Source organism: Andrena cerasifolii, chromosome 9, assembly GCF_050908995.1.
Source record: "Andrena cerasifolii isolate SP2316 chromosome 9, iyAndCera1_principal, whole genome shotgun sequence".
In the NCBI taxonomy this organism is placed as follows: Eukaryota; Metazoa; Arthropoda; class Insecta; order Hymenoptera; family Andrenidae; genus Andrena; species Andrena cerasifolii.
The window spans coordinates 16,043,609-16,061,428 of NC_135126.1; the positions used below are offsets into that span (position 1 = coordinate 16,043,609).

A 17,820-nucleotide genomic window follows, 5' to 3' on the forward strand; every position below is an offset into this window, starting at 1 on the left:
AAGTTGTATTATATATATATATATATATATATATATATATATATATATATATATATAATTCTATAATAATATATAAAGTAAAATCTTTGTCATAATTATAGAAATGATTATCATTGTTATATTGTATTTTATTCAAAAACAAAAAAACGTATGTTTATTTGTTCTATTGTAAACTTTTTATTATTTTCTGGAACATAATGGAGATTAAGTATAAAATTTCATAACCATACAAGTTACAGTATTTCTGTTATTACGGTTCAAATGAAAAATTGATCAAAAGAAAATATATATATACATATTATATTGTAATGGAATATTACTCGCATAATTTATGTTTTCATTAATCTTTTTCAATAAAAGTAAAAGTTTTTTAAAAGTGTATATCGACACTATCGACATCGCGCTGTCGCTCTTTTAATTGTTACTTAACGATACAAACGCAAAGATCGTGGTATAGTAAGTTTGCAAGCGTTCGTATTCAATTGTTCGTACATATTTGAGAATGCAAGAGAGAGGCAAAGTAGTATGCATTCAAAGATGAACGGAATACGTGATTTATATGGGCCAACAGTTTTACAGTTGGTTGCATAAATATTTGTCTTCGGCTTATGGTTTATAATTTGAATGCTAATAAGGATAGGGCTCGAATGGAGAATTGTTACGGCATTGGCAGAGAGGTTAGGTAGAGTCGGAGTAAGAGAATGAGCATGCGCGTAACCATACTACCATACCCCACTTCCCTGTCCCTGTACCCCGCGGCCGCGGCCGCGGCTTCGCTAGTCTAGTATTCTGATTTCCAGTTCGCGTTTGTTGCCCGTGAAGGATGCCTTCTGCCAACCCTAAACTAGAGAAACAGGCCTCTACGGAGACCGTAGAACCTATACGCCAAGTGATTATTGTTATCGAACATAAGATACGGAATCTTGAAAAGCGTAAGGTGAGTACTCGGATGATACATACACGAATAACGATAAGAAAACTATCTGTCAGTTGATGCCTCTCACAATGCGATCCGCCATGATCGTACACGCCATGTGCTCACGCTTGAGAATTCCGTAGGTATCTAATAATCATTATACTAATACCGACTTACTCTTAATACCATATTTTATTACTTGATTGTTCTCGATGCAACCACTTTGTAGGAAAATTAATGTTCTTTGTACCTTCGAATGCATAAATTTGCTATCCTGTGCCTCGTGTCATGGCGGTATCTTCTAAAGATGCACAAAACTTTGCACAACGTGCTTTCAAGCCGCTACCGGCTAAATGAAATTCTGTATTGGGTATCTGCTGCGGTTTAGCAAAACGTTAACAATCTCAGTAAAATATTTACCTCTTCAAATTATAAACTAATCTATCCCTAGCGAATTCTCCGTTTGTCCTCGTTTTTGCTACATATTTGCGCGAACACAGTTTTACACAATCATAGCCCTTTACAATATTACGATATTCTGAAGCAAAGTTAGTTCACTTCTTCTATCAGTAATTAAATATCACTTCGCATACATGAAATTTAGTAAAATTTATACTTGATTAATAATTTTACTGCTTTTTTGTCTACCTATATATGGTACTTTTATTTAGTTTTACGCATCTCAAAACTTTATATAGATGTATATAAACTGTATACATACGTATTATAATCTTTTAATGTATAACACCACTCGTGTCATCGTGTATATAAAGTATTTCAGAGTAAGAAGCTAACAACCTTATATGCACATTGATTATATGCAGGTGAAGTTGGAGTCGTACAGGGACCTGCAAAAGAATGGAAGAGAATTGAATGCAGATCAGAAATCAGCAGTGGCTAAATACGATGAAGTATTACAAACATTGGATATTACACGGGAGTTACAGAAGCAGATTACTGGTATCGCGCATGATGCGGTTAAACAACAGAAAAAATTGGCAAGGAAAGAAGTTATGGAGAGAATGCAACATGATATCGCGAAGGTACGAAGGATGAAATTAGCATCGTACTCGTCTAATTCGAATTTTCAAATATGTCTAATCAAATATTAAAGTCCGCCAAATGTTTCTTGCACATTTCTTACACAGGTGAGAGAAGTTCTTCTTATTCAAGATGTACTGATGAACATGGGAACAGAATCTGTTAGGGAAGATTTCCTTGCTGGAAAGAACGGTGCTGTGAAATTAACGGAAGACGATTTGAAGTACTTGGATAGTCTGTATAACGAAGTAATGATGAAACATCATCACGAGGAAGGTGAACCAACTTTTCTTCAACAAGTACAAAAAGTAGCAGAGCATTATGTAGCCATTGTCGATGGAAAGCAAAGAGAAATTATTGGCACGACTTACAATAAGTTGAAGGAAATTATCACTTCTATTAACCAGTGTGGCTATTTTGATCAAGTTCACGAGGCGGAAGCTACAGTGGAGGAAGTAAGTTTTATGTATGTATGTATGTATATCTTTATTGTCTCCCTTTATTGTTAGGGTTGCAAGAACATCCGTATCCTTCCATACATTTTCTTTACTTATCTCTACTTAAAATTACTCCTTACACTTATACTTAACTACATCTATATTTACAATTCTCCGCTCGACGCCTTCTACCTCTCGCATATCCTACTATCCATGTTTCTTCTCCCCCCTCCCTCCCTCCCTCCCTACGCATCGCTCCTCTCTCTCTCTCTCTCTCTCTCTCTCTCTCTCTCTCTCGCCGCCGCCGCCGTACCTTATACTACTCTCTCCACATTCATCGTTCCTTCCCCCCGTTTTCGCATTCACTCTCTGTCTTTCTTCCTTCTCTCTTCCTCTTCCTCTCTCTTGCTTTCTCTTCTTCCTCTTCTTCTTTCTTACCTCCTTTCGCCCTCCCTCTCTCTTTCTCACATCCTTGCTCCCCCTTCCCCTTCTCTCTCTCCTCCCCTTTCTCCCTCTTGCCTTCTGCTCCTGTCGTCTTCCAGTGCTCTTAACCAAACTTCTCTCCCCCCTCCCTTCTCCCAACACATCCCTTACATTCTCCTGCCAACTACCTTTGTCTCCCCTTTCCCTACACCTTTCCCATACATGTTCCCACGTTTCCTCTTCGCTCCCACAAACTCTACATACCCTTTTTTTCTATCTCTTCCCAGTACCTTGCGTCCCTTACCCCGTTCCCCAATTTGAACCTGGTTATTCTTCTCCATCTCTCCACCCCCAACCCTTTTCCAGATATTACGGGAACTCTTCCTCCCACTTGTACCACTTGTTGTACCTTGACTCCCTTATCTTTTCCCATGTTTGCCTTTCGTATCTCTTTCAGTATCTTCTCGATCTCCCCGTATCCCACCTCCCCTATCTTCATTCCTTATAGAACTCTCCTCCTCCCACGCGGACTCTCTTTCCTCTTTGTTCTCTATCTTCTTTATTTTCTCCCAATACTTTCTTACCCACACCCTCCTGCCTCTTCCAGCCTTATCTAAATAATTGTATGCCCTTCTTCCTGTCCCTATCCACCTCTTTCCTCACCACATACCCCGGCGTTACCCGTTTCATTCCTAACACCCACTTGATGAATGTTGCTTGCATCGCTTCTAACGCTTTCCTTTCCTGCCATCCCGAAATCTCCACTCCATAACTCGCTCCTTACGTCTCTCGCGAACTTTCTTTTTCCTATTCCCCATACTTGCCGCATTGCCACTGCTACCTTTCTTGCTCTAGCTGCCACCTGCTCCTCTTGTCCTCCATTCCTTCCTATCTCATATCCTAAATATGTAAATTTCTTCCAACTTCATTTTTTCTTCCTCCCACCTCCTTTCGAAAATCTCATTATTTTCTTCTCCACATTCAACGTGAGCAACACCGCATTCTTCCTATCCAAATACCTTTCTAATTTACTTATCATTCCCCCCATCTCACTTTCGTCTTCTGCTACTAGGACTACATCGTCCGCATACGCTAACGACCGTATTTTCTCTCCTCCAATCTTTACCACCCCTCATCTTCCTTTCTCCAAATCTTCCTCCAAGTCTGCTGTTAAAATGTTGAACAGGGAACATTCTAACTTTGTATCCAAGTCTCCACTGACGTATATTCTTACAAACATTCACCTCTTTGCTCCTGTTTTTGCCTTCACCTCGATTATTCCTTCCTCCCTTGCTCCGTTTCCCTTTCTGTTTCCTTACTCCTCTCCCTCCCCCTTACGTCTCTCAGCACCTCGTTTCTTTCATCCCACCTCCACCAACCTCTCCCTATCATTATCCTACCATATCTCACCCAGACCCTCTTTCCTCTCCTTCTCTCCCCCTCTGCAATTGTTTCTAGGTTTCTCCTCATCTTCCTTTCCAGCCATGTCAGATCATCATCTATTCTCTCTTTTCTGCCTTCCAACTTCTTCTTCGCCTCCATCACTCTTCTTTTCGTTTCCCTATCCTCCAGCTTCACTACCACCATCCCTCCTCCTCCATCCTTAATTCCTCATTTCGTCCTTTAACCCCTCTACCTCTCTTTTCAGCCACTCACTCCTCCTGCCCGTTTTGACCTTTCCTTTGCCTCTTCCCTACCTTCTGCTATCTCCTCCCTCATGTATCTTAGCATCTCCATTATATCCCCTTTCTCTTGTCCTCCTTTCCCTACCTGTGAATCAAACACCTTTTCGTTCTCGTCCACTAAGCCTATCTCCTCCTCTTGTCTCTCCCTTTTTCTTCTCAGCTTGCCGCCTATTCCTTCTGTACAATTTCTTCTCTCCTGCTTGAATCTTTCCGCATTCGTAGGCTTGCCCTTTTTCTTAACTTCTTTCCCCTTCTCCTCCCCCTCTTTCCTCTCGTCGGCCATCCCTTACTGTCTTTCCTTACTCCTTTTCTGTTCCCTCCCCCCTCCCCACACTTCCTTCGCTACGCTCTTCCTTTCGTTACTTTGTCGCCACTTTCCTGCTCCTTCTCCTTGCTCTTCCTTACCTATTTCTTTCTCTTCCTCTCCGCGCCTAATTTGTTTGTCTTCTCCCGCTTTCCTACCTAACCTTGAACTACTCTTTTCGCCCTTTTCTTCTCCCCCTTTCTCCTTTCCTTCACTCTCACCACTTCCTTCCCTCACCCCGCCTTCCTGTTACTCCACCTTTCCCCCTCTATACTCAACTCCAACACTCCACACACATCCACTTCCAAAACTGCACTCTCTTTCACTCCTCTCTCAGTCGCACCGGAAACGGAAGTCAGGAAGTAAGTTGTATTTAAAGTTAATCCCAGTGGGGAGAAAGGTACGTGGGAATAGGGGCAAGGATAATGTTGGAGGAAGTTGATTTATTAAATTTTTCTTCGCAGGTTACAGAGGTAGTTGCGGAGTCTCAAATATCAGAAACTCCTGCACAAGAACAAGTCAATGAAGAATATAATAGCAACGACAGACACATTCCACCCGAGTCTATGATTCCTATTCCTAATTTTCCGGTACAAGTTGCTCCTCTCCCCGTTGTTTCTGGGACCACTCCAGTCGCTGCTGGGCCGATACCCGTAGTGGCGCAATCTATTCCGCCGCATCCAGCCGCACCTGTTGAAACATCTTACTACACAAATGCTGCAGGATTTGTTCCTCAACCACAACCACAACCGCAACCACAGCCACCGCCACAGCAACAACAACAGTCTCAACAAACTCAGCAACAACCCCCACAGGCTCCTAGAATTAACGATGTGATAGGCACACCAAATTTCTTTTTTCTTCAAGAGTCGGAACTTGATTCGCCAGATGTGACGTCACAGGCACCTATTGTTTCACACATTCCTGCTGCTGTTGTAAATGCACCTATTCCTTCCCAAACATTTACTAACCAAAATTTCGCAAATGCACCAGTAGTAGCACAACAGGTGATGTATCAACATCAACCACCGCAGGATATGTCCCACATTCCCGGATTTGCTAATCCTAATCCACCACCGCCTATTCCAATGCCACCTTCTCATCAGCAGCCGACTATACCGTACAGTCCGCAGCATCCTGCCAACTTTCAACAGCAGCCACAACAGCAAGCTCCTACGCAACAAATATCGCAGCAAGCGCCAACCCAAACTTTTGAACATCAACAAGAAATCCAACAACCACCTGCTGAGATACTTGTATGCTTCGTCCAACCGAACAGTTCAATGTATATCGTTTCTCTGTATATTCTGTAGCGGCTATAGTATTGAAATATTAATCATTTAGGAGAAAAGTGAAGAAATTCAAGACGAAACAGTACCACCACCTGAAACTGAATTAGAACAACCAAGCGAATCTGTGGACTGGTGTCAGATGACCGAGACCAACGATTGGAATCAGACAGATCAGTCGCAACAACCTGCTCAGGATTCCCAACAGTCGCCACAGCAAACTTCTCAACAAGGATGGGGCGATCAACAGCGCAGTGGGTACAGAGGAGGCAGGGGTGGAAGGAGAACCAATTCTAACGGGTACAATGGAAGAGGCAGGGGCGGCGGCGGCGGTTATCAGCAAAATGGACGCGGCGGGCAAGGTGAGGAATATAACATATATAAACTAAGCGAGGTGTGTGATCATTAGTTAGTTAGTTAAGATTGTATATTTCTATCTATATATATTGTAATTACATAACGGTTGTTCGTTCAGGAACATATTACCGTAATGATAGCAATTATCAGAATGGCTATCAACAACGTTCTTGGGGGAATAACGAAGGAAACGGTGGTTACAATTCTGGTTACAAACGGGGCGGTGGCGGACCAAGAGGTGGTCCACGAGGTGATCGTGGCATGGACAGAGGTGGCCGAGGACAATTTCGCGGACAAAGGGGAGGAAATCGTGGCGGTTATACGTCCCGTGGTAAACCTCATACGCAACAGTAATAAGAATGCGATAGAGCAATGCACAGTGAAACATTATAATAATGCTGTAAGATCGTAATTCAATTGTCTATTTATGAAAGAATCCAAGTCGTATCTTAAGCAAGAGCAAAGACTTGGGAGAAATTTTACACAAAGTCGTGTACGTGAGTTTTATTAATATATAAAGTAGCAACTTTAACGTTTAAGATTGTTGTTCAATAGTTTTGTGAAATATACAAAAGAAACGTAAGCGACTAATTGATTGTGTCTATGTGGATTGATTGATTACTCAAGTAACAGCAAAAACGAACACGGAACACAGAAATGCTGCGGATACTACATACGCATAATACGGTTTTACATTGAAAAATGTTTCCAAAGTTACATTTAATCGTTTTGATGTAGAAGGGGATATTTGGAATTGGTAGGGAAATATTGGTAGAGCGGCTTGGGATATTTCTTAAATAAGACATTGAATTAGCAAAATTTTGCATTTGAATTTGGTATCTGCGATCATCAGGGGAAAGATCCTATTAATATTAACGAAAAGATTATGCAGACGTAACATTGTGATATAATGAAAGATCAACCAAATTCAGAAGTGTGAACCCACCATGCAAGTATTATTGTGTTGTGACAGAAGGCAGTTTTCACAGGGCAACAACAGCTAATCAACAAAGATTAGAAATATAATTTTATTATAAAAAAATACAAAAAAATGAGAACTCATACAAGCATTTCACGCAAAGACACAAGAATGTATTTAAAGAATAACGTTAAAACGATTACACGAATACATAGATGATCTGCACGACTATCTCTTTGTCTTGCGGCGCATCGTTCTAGAGAATTTTTTAAGATACCAGAAAAAAGAGGATACAGTGAGCAATGCCTTCTAGTACTATTATAATATATCTTCTTGACTTCATATTCCATTTTCGGTCTATGAATGTTTGAAGCATTTAGGGAAAGTTAAAGTTGTCGGGACACTTGGTAGTTGAGAAAGATTAAAGGTTCGCGTGATACATGTGCGAATCTCTAAAAAGTGCTTTTCATGAGACACGTCTCATGATTTGCTACGAATTACGTCGCTCCCTCTTCTGTTTTTTCTGCGTGATTGCAAAATTCTTCACGGTCGCCCGCGTAGCTGGCCAAGTACAAGAGATTGCGGTGCAATGTCAAGTTTATGAAGCAACATTACCTGATTTTTTTTATCGCAAAGTATATATATGATTATTTTTAAAAGAAATGAAGCGATAGTGCGGAGCTTTAGCATGTAAGTCGAGTGTACAATTAATGACTAGAGCCAGAGACGAAGACGTGTTTGAATAGTGTGCCACTGACAAAAGCTACGCTCACACCGTTAGGCACGTGACGAGGAGTACCGCATTGTATTTCGTTTGTACATTTGTGTTTAATCACCTCCATCTACAGTTATGTTCGAATATCCTATGAATACCTATGTATCTTCCAAATAAAGATCTAATTCAACCCTGCTAATTAGCCTTCTCAAACATTCTCAAATAAAAAAGGCGAACAAATTATTTCAGTGTTGCTGTATCTCTCTTGTTTCTCTTTCTTTAGTTTCGTCAAATTATTCAATCTTATTTACAAACATTCGGCGCAACTGTAACTTTCTTCGAATAAGCTAATTGCATGTAACTACTTGAATCTCCCGCCTTCAGAATTTTAAGCTGGGCTGATCCGACTGCTTCGAATAGCTCTGTTGACTGCCGTAGTAAAAGTCGTAAAAGTTCGTTTTGAATCAAACTGTTCAATGAACCCGACACACCGGCAAACACCTGGCAATGCTTTACACGAGTGAATTGATCTTAGCTATGGAACTATGTACATACGTACAAATAACAAAAAAGATTGTACATTAATATTTCTACAAAATTCCTATACGTTTCACGAATACATACATATATGTATATATAGTTAAATATAGTACATCGACTAGCTGGTCGGATGAAGTAAAAAATCAGGTAATCGAATCCTCTGTATTCTTATACACATTACTACTGCAAACTATATAAATATATACTGATTTCTGCCTGCGTTAATAACTCCTACTAGGTTAAGAATATGTGATACCTGTCAAGTAAGTGTTGCGAGACGCTGTGAATGTGACGTTTTATCTGTTATGCTTTATCTTGGAACAATGACTGAAACTCCTTACGATCCTACGATTGAAAGACATTTTAAGGGTCATGACAATGATATCGCAAGCTTGTGTTTTCATCCAGAGACTACTCAACTTGTATCAGGGAGTTTGGATAAAACTATAATACTATGGAATCTTAAGGAATCTGTAAGAGCTTACAGATTTCTAGGTCATAAGGATGCTATTAACGATGTCACCTTTGCGCCGTCGGGTGAAGTGTTAGCCACCGCTTCCAGAGACAGATCTGTTAGAATTTGGGTGCCCAAAGTGACAGGTCAATGTTTAGACTTTAAAGCGCACTTGGGAGCTGTTAGATCGGTACAATTTAGTCCGGATGGAGAGAAGGTATTATTATCATCTTAAATTAATCACTTGGCAATTTTACTTTTAAAGATTATTCGAGCTTATTATGTGTACTTGGATACGCAGTTGCTTACTGCATCAGATGACAAAAGCATTAAATTATGGACGGTCTGTCAAAGAAGATTTATTATGTCACTCGTCGGTCATACAAGCTGGGTCAGATGCGCTAAATTTTCTTCAGATGGTAGACTTGTAGTATCTTGCAGCGACGATAAAACAATCAAATTATGGGATGTTACTAGTAAACAATGTATCAAGACTTTTTACGATGGAAAAGGTATAATGCACGCTTTTATATTCTTATTTAAAAACGCTTTTAGAGGATTTATATAATTACAAGAAATTTTTATAAATTTATTAGAATGATTAAACTACAAAATGCATAACTTTACTAGCTCATAACAAGTACGTGGAATTTCATCCGAGTGGCTCTGTTGTTGGATCTGCGAATATGGCTGGTTGCGTAAAATTGTATGATTTGCGTACTACTTCCTTGTATCAGCATTACGCGACTCATAACGGTCCTGTGAACATGGTAAAATTTCATCCAAAAGGAAACTTCATGTTAACTGCATCTAACGATTCTACAATGAAGGTATTTTGAATTTTTTTCTATATCATTTTCTTTATCTATATATTTTCTCTATTTAAATTTAAATCTCTGGGAAATTATAAAACAGGTATTAGATTTGCTGGAAGGTCGTCCGATTTATACGCTTAAAGGACACGCGAATGGTACAAGTGTAACATCGATAACATTCTCTGCTAATGGAGAATTTTTTGCTTCCGGTGGAGCAGATTCTCAATTATTGATGTGGAAAACTAATTTTGATAAGGATAATGTGGCTTGTAGAATACCTCGAAAACTAGGTTCGTGTATTAAAGAATCAAACTTCGGCGTCGAAGATGAAAAGTTACATACTGTTAGTGATATGTGCGAGGGAGAGACGGAGGAGGAGAAGGAGAAGGAGGTTGACGAAGTAATAACTATTATCAGATTTTATATATCGTTGTAAAAAGTTTTATACAGTTTATTTCATTTATAACAATATAACATCACGATACCATATTATTTTAGTTACTGCACAACAAATTTAATGATATCAATCTACAGAACAGTAAAAGTAATTCCAAAGTATCTGACAGTGGACAGTGGAAAAAAAATATAGAACAAAAAGTGATTATTGACAAAACTAAGAGGCCTTTTGGGGCAGGTCATGTTGTTAACGTACCAGACAAAGGATTTCCCGCACATTCGAATAATATAATAGTAGATGCACTTAACGAGCAGGTACAGTCGTTATGTAATGCTGTCACTGTTCTGGAACAACGCTTAACAGTACTAGAAGAAGAATTAAGGAAGTAAACATTTATGTGTTGCAAATAAAGTTGTATGATCATTTTGATTATGTACGTGACTTGATTTTCTAAATGAGAAAGATTTTTAGAATTAATGGCCTTTTGAACGTTATTTATGCGTCTGCGCGATGTGCTATTTAAAATGAAAACATCAACTTATTTTTCTCTACGTCGAAATGTATGTTCTCCTTCTTTATCCGCCAAAGAACTGTTACAGTCGCCATATTGGCTGATCGATCATGCTCGATTTCGACTCCAGTTAGCAGTGTTAGCGGATCACACTGCTAACACATGATGATTGATGAGAATGATGAGCGATGACCGAGGAGCTAATTCTATGTATCCGTAATCCGACAAGAACAGAAAATGGCTAGGCACATACATATGTATCTTCTGTGCTGGCGTGTATTATCACAGCGCGGTATAGGAGAATCCTAACATACCGCAAGGATTTGCTCCTCTATAAGCTCACGGACTACCGAATCTTTTTATGTATTCTCTTTCTCCATATTTCTGTATGTTGGATCCCCATAAGAAACTTAAAAAAAGTAAAAAAATTACGCCAAGTACATGAAATAAAATAAATCGCAAAAAATAGAAGATAATAATAAGTACAAAATAAAAAAAAGATGTGAAATCAAAATGGGCTGCAAGTACATAAAGGTGGTTTCCAACTGTGCTTAAGATGACACAACTACATATACACAGCTAAAATGGTGTGTTCATACATTGTGTTCATTCCATTACTCATATCGCGGACATTTTAATTAACCCATCAAAAAGAATCCCATTTAAAAACATCGACGAAAATTTTGACTAGAGAATCAGAAGAAAAATCTTACAGTTTCCGACAGATCCATGAGATGATATTACGATATCTTTGTCATGCGTGGACCGATTTTATTGAATTTGGTCTTATTCGAAAGTTTACACGCGGTTTACATAAGAAAAATGCCATTAAATTTAGAAAATATCGCAGGCGTGATGAGATATTAATGAAATAAGTTTCAAGTTAGGTTGGAATAGCCGGGCGACGAGTAAATGATAGCGATAGCGACAGTCGACATATACAGAGTGTCGAACATGTACTTGGCGTCAAGACGCTACGCGTCTCTAGATAAGAATAATGTTCGCGGAGTTTTTGTGCTTAATGCTGTATTGTTATTAAACATATTTCGTTATATCGATATCATTAATACATTTATATACGTATTTATTTATAATCTAGTTTTGCACATTCAGTCATATTGCTCTATCTGTCGTGTACGAATAATTTTTACATGCTACACATACTCAGTTTGTTAATATATTTTGTCACTCGGTATACATATTGCAAAACCTAATTGTACCTTTATTTTATTAAAATCTATAACTATGCTTACTGTGTTTTCATTTTTATTTAAATTTAACATCAAAGCCAAATTATTTATTTAACCAACTGATGGATATTTCTAGGAATGTATAGGAGCAAAATCAATAATTCTATGCAACATAGTCATAGACAAGACTACGTAGTCTGATACACCTTAAAGCTCATTGTCAGTCGTTGAGATAAAATTTCAATGGAAATAGATCTATGTATTGGTATTGGTTAATACAGATCTGACTACATATTATATAATATATATGTACCAGTTAATAACACTATTGTATAATAGTGTTTTGCAGATTATACAAGGAAGGATTCCCTACAATAAATTTACATGTGTTTCTTTTTGCATATAATGTTACGTAAGTACATTCATACACACATACATACACTTGAGTGAATTAATTAACATAGTGGATTATTCTCTATCGTTGTAAAATATTTTCCCAATCGCTTTGATACACATAATACTTTACATAATACAGTGAAAGAGCCTACGAGCTGATACATCTGAACATGCAAAAAGGAGCAGCTGTGAAAGTTATCTCTAAATTCTATTCATCGTCTATTTATAATACATAATTTGTGCATGCCGGGAAGAGTCGAGAAATGCATTTTAAAATTTCTCTAGCAAGATTGGAAAGATTGGAAGCAGTCGAGTTGAGAAAATATACTGTTTATGTAAGAAGAATAATACACTTTTGAGTAGCCCTTTAGGGTACGAGTAAGATCAGCTTAAAATCTGTGTCTGTCTTTCCGCAGTCAGTAGAAGTGTGGAAAGTAATTAATCTGGAGGGCTAACTAGGTTATAGCCTGATGGTAGAGTGTTATGAATCCATCGTCAAAGAAAGCTGTAAGTATTTTGAACGGCTCTACCGCTAGACGACGATGAACTTTGTTGTTGCACAGTGTTGTTCTGTTGTTCCAGTCTTTCGAGTGATTCTATACGTGTTCTTATAGAACCTCCATATGTGCGCACCTATATTGTTAACAAATAAGTAATTATTTGTTTCAGATTTCAGTTAATTAAAGTAATTGAGAAGTTTCTTAAACTTTCTGGATTAAAGCAAATAATTAATCGACTTCCCTCTTATATTTATACAGTTTAAACGTTAAAGACTATTTAGAAAAGAAAGTAATAAATGAAAACACAAGTGTCGAATGGAGAAAACCAGAAACTTTAAGAATATTTTATGTAAGGTAAGTACATATAAAAGCGAGCTCCTTGTAGGGCTGTTCGAGTAGCTTGAAATTCGGACCGAGCCGAGACTCGGTTTCCGAGCGGGCCAAAAGAACCGAGCAGTCCGAGTAAGTCGAGTAGTTTGAAGCTTGAATGTTTCGAATATTTTACAATACATATGTTTATTGTTAAAATGTAAACTGCAAATGAAAATATTCTCTAACTATTGAAAATAATTTTTCGCGGATGTATGATTTAATAATATTTCTTCTTGCGTTTTCCTTTGTTTTTCTTTCTTCTTTGCCTTTTCTGTATGGATTATATTTCTATCGAGTCACTGTTAATAAAGGCTGTTACCCGTTAACAAAAAATGAATAAGTATAAAGAATTCAAAGAGTCAAAATTAAGATTATGGGTTTTTCCATGTGTGTCTATATAGATGAAATCTGAATGTTTGCAATATATGACATCTCTACAGCGTGTAGTTTAGAAACAAAACGAAGTAGCAATTCATGATGCGTTTTTGTTGCGCATTGCCCACTACTGAAGACTTTGAGGATGAAATTAATGAAAATTTGTAATAAATTAATCTCCACACCTTTCCGTAGAAAAATAGTTACTATTATTAATTCCCTGTCTTAAGCTACCTACTATTTCCATATTCAATTAATATTTGTGATTAAAGTTTCTTAATGAATGACTAAAGAAATGAAAATAAATTTTTCACAGCTGGAAAAACTTTAAAACTGCTGTGCTGTAAAATCAGGAAAACTGGACATATCAGGTTTTGCCATCTGGCCATGGAAATGTTTAAAACCTATCGATCTCGCATAATTCATTTTTCCAAATTTAATTTCTTTATTCAATTAATGTAAGATCACATTACATCACAGACACATGGAAAAACCCATAATTTTAATTTTGATTCTTTGAATTCTTTATTTATTTTTACTTATTCATTTTTTGTTAACGGGTAACAGTCTTTGTTAACAGTGACTCGATAGAAATATAATCCATACGGAAAAGGTAAAGAAGAAAGAAAAACAAAGGAAAACGCAAGAAGAAATATTATTAAATCATACATACGCGAAAAATTATTTTCAATAGTTAGAGAATATTTTCATTTGCAGTTTACATTTTAACAATAAACATATGTATTGTAAAATATTCGAAACATTCAAATTTTGGCCCACTTGGTACTTTCGGCCCGCGCGATTCTCTTCGAGCCGCTCGCTTTTTCCGAGTACTCGAACAGCTCTAGCTCCTTGCCCCACGGTCATACTTATTGAGTATCATTATTTCTTGTAATATCCACAAAATCATTCAACACTAAGGGTTGTCACACATTTCACATGAGGCGTATTATGTTTCTCTAATCATTGCTCCTGCCGTGATTCATTTCATTTCATTTCGTTACGTTACGTTACGTTACGTTACGTTACATTACATATTACATTCTACCAAGTTTCCACATTCGGATTTAAAGTACATTACACTTGACAGAAAATTATGTATCGTTATGTTTTGGCTAAATTGAGTCTAGACAAAAAACGGTGAGAGTAACCAAGAGAACAGTTGGAACCATTAGAACAAGTAGCTTTTATAAAATATTACAATTGCAAGTATTCCAGAATTACATAGATTTATTTTAAAACGGGAAAACATGTATTACAATTTTCTTTTTTAAATAAATTATTAACAGAAAAACTAAAAATGTAAAGTATTGTATAATTATGATTCGAAAGAGAGAACAACATTATTACGTATTCTTATAATAAATGCATGATTTATTAAATAATTAATGTATAGCATTATGTATAAGTAGAAAGATATTAACAACATATAAATGATCCGTTAATGCTATAAAACAATTTATATTTTGAAGAAAAAATGTAATAGTGCTTGAATAGTTACAAAGTAATCCGAATATGGATCTACATGAACTACTAAAGAATTGATGAAACCATTACGAACGAACAGACGGATGCGGATGCGGATACGGATACGGATATTAATTTAGTATGTATGTACGTATGTATTTCCAGCCGCACGAAAAATGGGTGCATCACTTTAGTTAGTTGGTTATTTACTCACTGTCTGTAGAATTAGACTTCAGACTGTGGGTGTTGGCCACTCGCGTTCACTCAAGAGGAGTTAGACTTCCACTGTTGACTCTTACTTCTCTGGGCTCTGGGGCTGCTGGTGGTCTTCTTTCTTGTAACTGTTGCTGGTTCGTTCCAGGTGCGTTATGATGACCCGACCGTATGGCATGGTTCGCCACCACGAATTCCGTCAGAGTTACATCCGCGGTTCCACCGGACTCCAGAGGTATGGCATTTTGACGAAAGTGTTCAAGCATGTCGTATATGGCGGGAAAGCAAAGATGTTGAACTCGACAGTGACCTTGATCATTTAATGTCATACGTAAATGCTGCAATAATGGTTGAAGAAGAGGAGAGTTCATCTATCAGAATTTGAATTAGATTTTCGACCGTATATTTACGAACTTGACGAAAAATTAATTTCACCTTCGCTCTGCCTTGGAAATTGAAAGTTAATACAAACTCCCCTTTCCTTGTTTCACTTTGGCGAACAAGAAACACACCGTGACCATTAGCAGCGCTGTGTAAAACCAGCTGTGCTGCATCCGATCTAGGAAGGGTCCCATGGAACCATGGATATTCTCTTAAACTGCTGGATAAATCCGCTTCGCCGTCGTTCGTGGCCACTATAAAACATGCATACACTTTCATTTAATATTTTCATCTCTGAGATAATCTTCTATTACAGTCTATCGTAAATAAGAGTATCTTACTTTGTTCGATATCTTGTTGCGACGAACATAATAATTCCAAATTACTGTTACTTCGTGTACCAAGTCTCGGAGGTATCTCCGGTGGATTGTTTGGCGCCTCTTCTCCGTGTTCAAGAATCGTAGACCGAGAACTCTTACTCGCGGAATTAGCCCTCAGTCTGTCTCCTTCATTACCAACAGCCAACGAACCATGCCCCAAAGAGTTTCCAGTAGCGTCTGTCCCAGAACCCGGACTACAGAAATTTTGTTGTACCGTGCGCATACAATATTTAATGGTAGCCAACCATGATCGCATATCGTTTGAATCGTGAGCTTCTATTACAAACTCCATGTTCTGGGTCTTTAGTACAAATGTATTTTCATGATCTGGCATTTCCAGCGCGGTTGTTTCTCTAGCTTCTGTTATCGCGGAACAAAATACGCCGCTGCGTGGCTTCACCGCTTTCGGGGGAGAATAAAATTCTAACATATATCCGCCAATCGCTTTTATCAAAGCAAGCCTGGACTTGTCCCATTTCTGAGTCCCATCGATGTTCTCTCCCATCAAGGAATTAACGACACCCTCTTTTCTACATTCTACCACGATCTTGGACAGCTTAGCTTTCGAATGTTTATCTCTGCGATGTTCGCTATGAGATAATTCCACCTCGTCGCTTTGCTGCTTATGGAAAAAGTTCTTACCCTTCTTAAGTCCCTTAAAGGAGAGCCGACGAAAAAAGGGTTTATGTGTAGGTTTGGGGGATATAGCATCGCCATCGTGTTCGGAATAATCGCTGAATTCTTCATGAGACGAAGCACGAATAGGGGCATTATTGTTTTGACTTGGTATATCTCTGTCATTGGTGGCCGTATGTCTTGTATCATAGTGTGCGAAAGACGGTGATCTGTAAAATATAATCGTTGGGTATGTTAAACTCTTGTTTGGATTTTCTCTTTCTACAGAATAATACATACATTGGATTCTTCTATAAAGAATGACTGTTATCCAAGTATCATAGTTAACTATGAGATCGTTAACTATATAATTTTGAATATAAAGGATGCAAAGAAATGTGAGATGTAAGAAATAAAAAAAATATATTTTTTATGATTACAGCAGACCTGACTGTACGACGCAAGTATTCACTTTCGAAGTGTTCACAGAAACTCTCGACGAATTTCCTTAAAAAATCACGATGAGAGAGATTCGACCTGGCGCTTTCCGGTAAGTTTAAACTGACATAGGTACAAAATGCCTTGGCAAAATCAGAAGCTGAAGCGCGGGCGTGTCTCTCACAAAATTCTATCCAACCGGGTGCAGCTTCGGGCGACACGGCAACCGCCGCCGGCGCCGTTGTTGTTGACGTAGCCGTTGTCGTCGCTGTACCCACTACCGTCGACGCCGCCGCCGCCGTCGTCGTCGTCGTCGTCGTTGTTGTTGTTGTTGTTGTTGTTGTTGTTGATATTATTGTACTCGTAGTCGGTGTCGTCGCGGTTATAGTATAAACACTCATTACCGGCGTCGGCCTCACGACTCGCGAAGGGGGCTAAGGACCTCCCCCTGCCACTACACAGTTGCCGACGTGAAATTCTTTACAATCTTTACACACAACCGCCCAGCTCTATGCGCGGTGATGTGCGGAAAGCACTCAGCCGTGTACGTATACGCATGACGCGCGGAACACGACGCGAACACGACATGTATCGAACTTTGTCGCAGGTCGCAGTACGTATATCGGTATGTATGTATGCATGCATGTATGCATGTATGTATGTATGTATGTATGTATGTATGTATGTATG

The 17,820-nt window shown here is 38.4% G+C and overlaps 3 protein-coding genes across 4 annotated transcripts; 2 read left to right on the forward strand and 1 right to left on the reverse strand.

The window, feature by feature from the left end:
- The first annotated feature begins 756 nt into the window (after positions 1-756).
- Capr (caprin family member) lies at positions 757-8,285 on the forward strand. Of its 2 annotated transcripts, none has more exons than XM_076820106.1 (6): positions 757-937; positions 1,741-1,959; positions 2,065-2,412; positions 5,271-6,062; positions 6,154-6,457; positions 6,571-8,285. In XM_076820106.1, exons 1-6 carry the CDS (start codon positions 824-826, stop codon positions 6,804-6,806), a joined length of 2,013 nt encoding a protein of 670 aa, XP_076676221.1. In that variant the 5' UTR covers positions 757-823; the 3' UTR covers positions 6,807-8,285. The 2 variants fall into 2 exon arrangements, with proteins under 2 accessions (XP_076676221.1, XP_076676220.1); XM_076820105.1 differs by having other exon boundaries at positions 758-937; positions 6,151-6,457.
- Positions 8,286-8,846: 561 nt separating this feature from the next.
- On the forward strand, positions 8,847-10,770 carry Poc1 (Proteome of centrioles 1). Its single transcript, XM_076820109.1, has 5 exons — positions 8,847-9,297; positions 9,382-9,592; positions 9,711-9,910; positions 9,996-10,295; positions 10,394-10,770. Exons 1-5 carry the CDS (start codon positions 8,932-8,934, stop codon positions 10,679-10,681), a joined length of 1,365 nt encoding a protein of 454 aa, XP_076676224.1. The 5' UTR covers positions 8,847-8,931; the 3' UTR covers positions 10,682-10,770.
- A 1,042-nt stretch (positions 10,771-11,812) lies between these two features.
- Lnk (SH2B adapter-like protein Lnk) lies at positions 11,813-17,610 on the reverse strand (the record flags this gene model as incomplete). Its single annotated transcript, XM_076820191.1, has 5 exons — positions 11,813-13,022; positions 15,403-15,654; positions 15,752-15,951; positions 16,039-16,922; positions 17,315-17,610. Coding segments are annotated over 5 exons (1,770 nt in total), but the record flags the coding sequence as incomplete, so codon positions are not given.
- Positions 17,611-17,820: the final 210 nt, after the last annotated feature.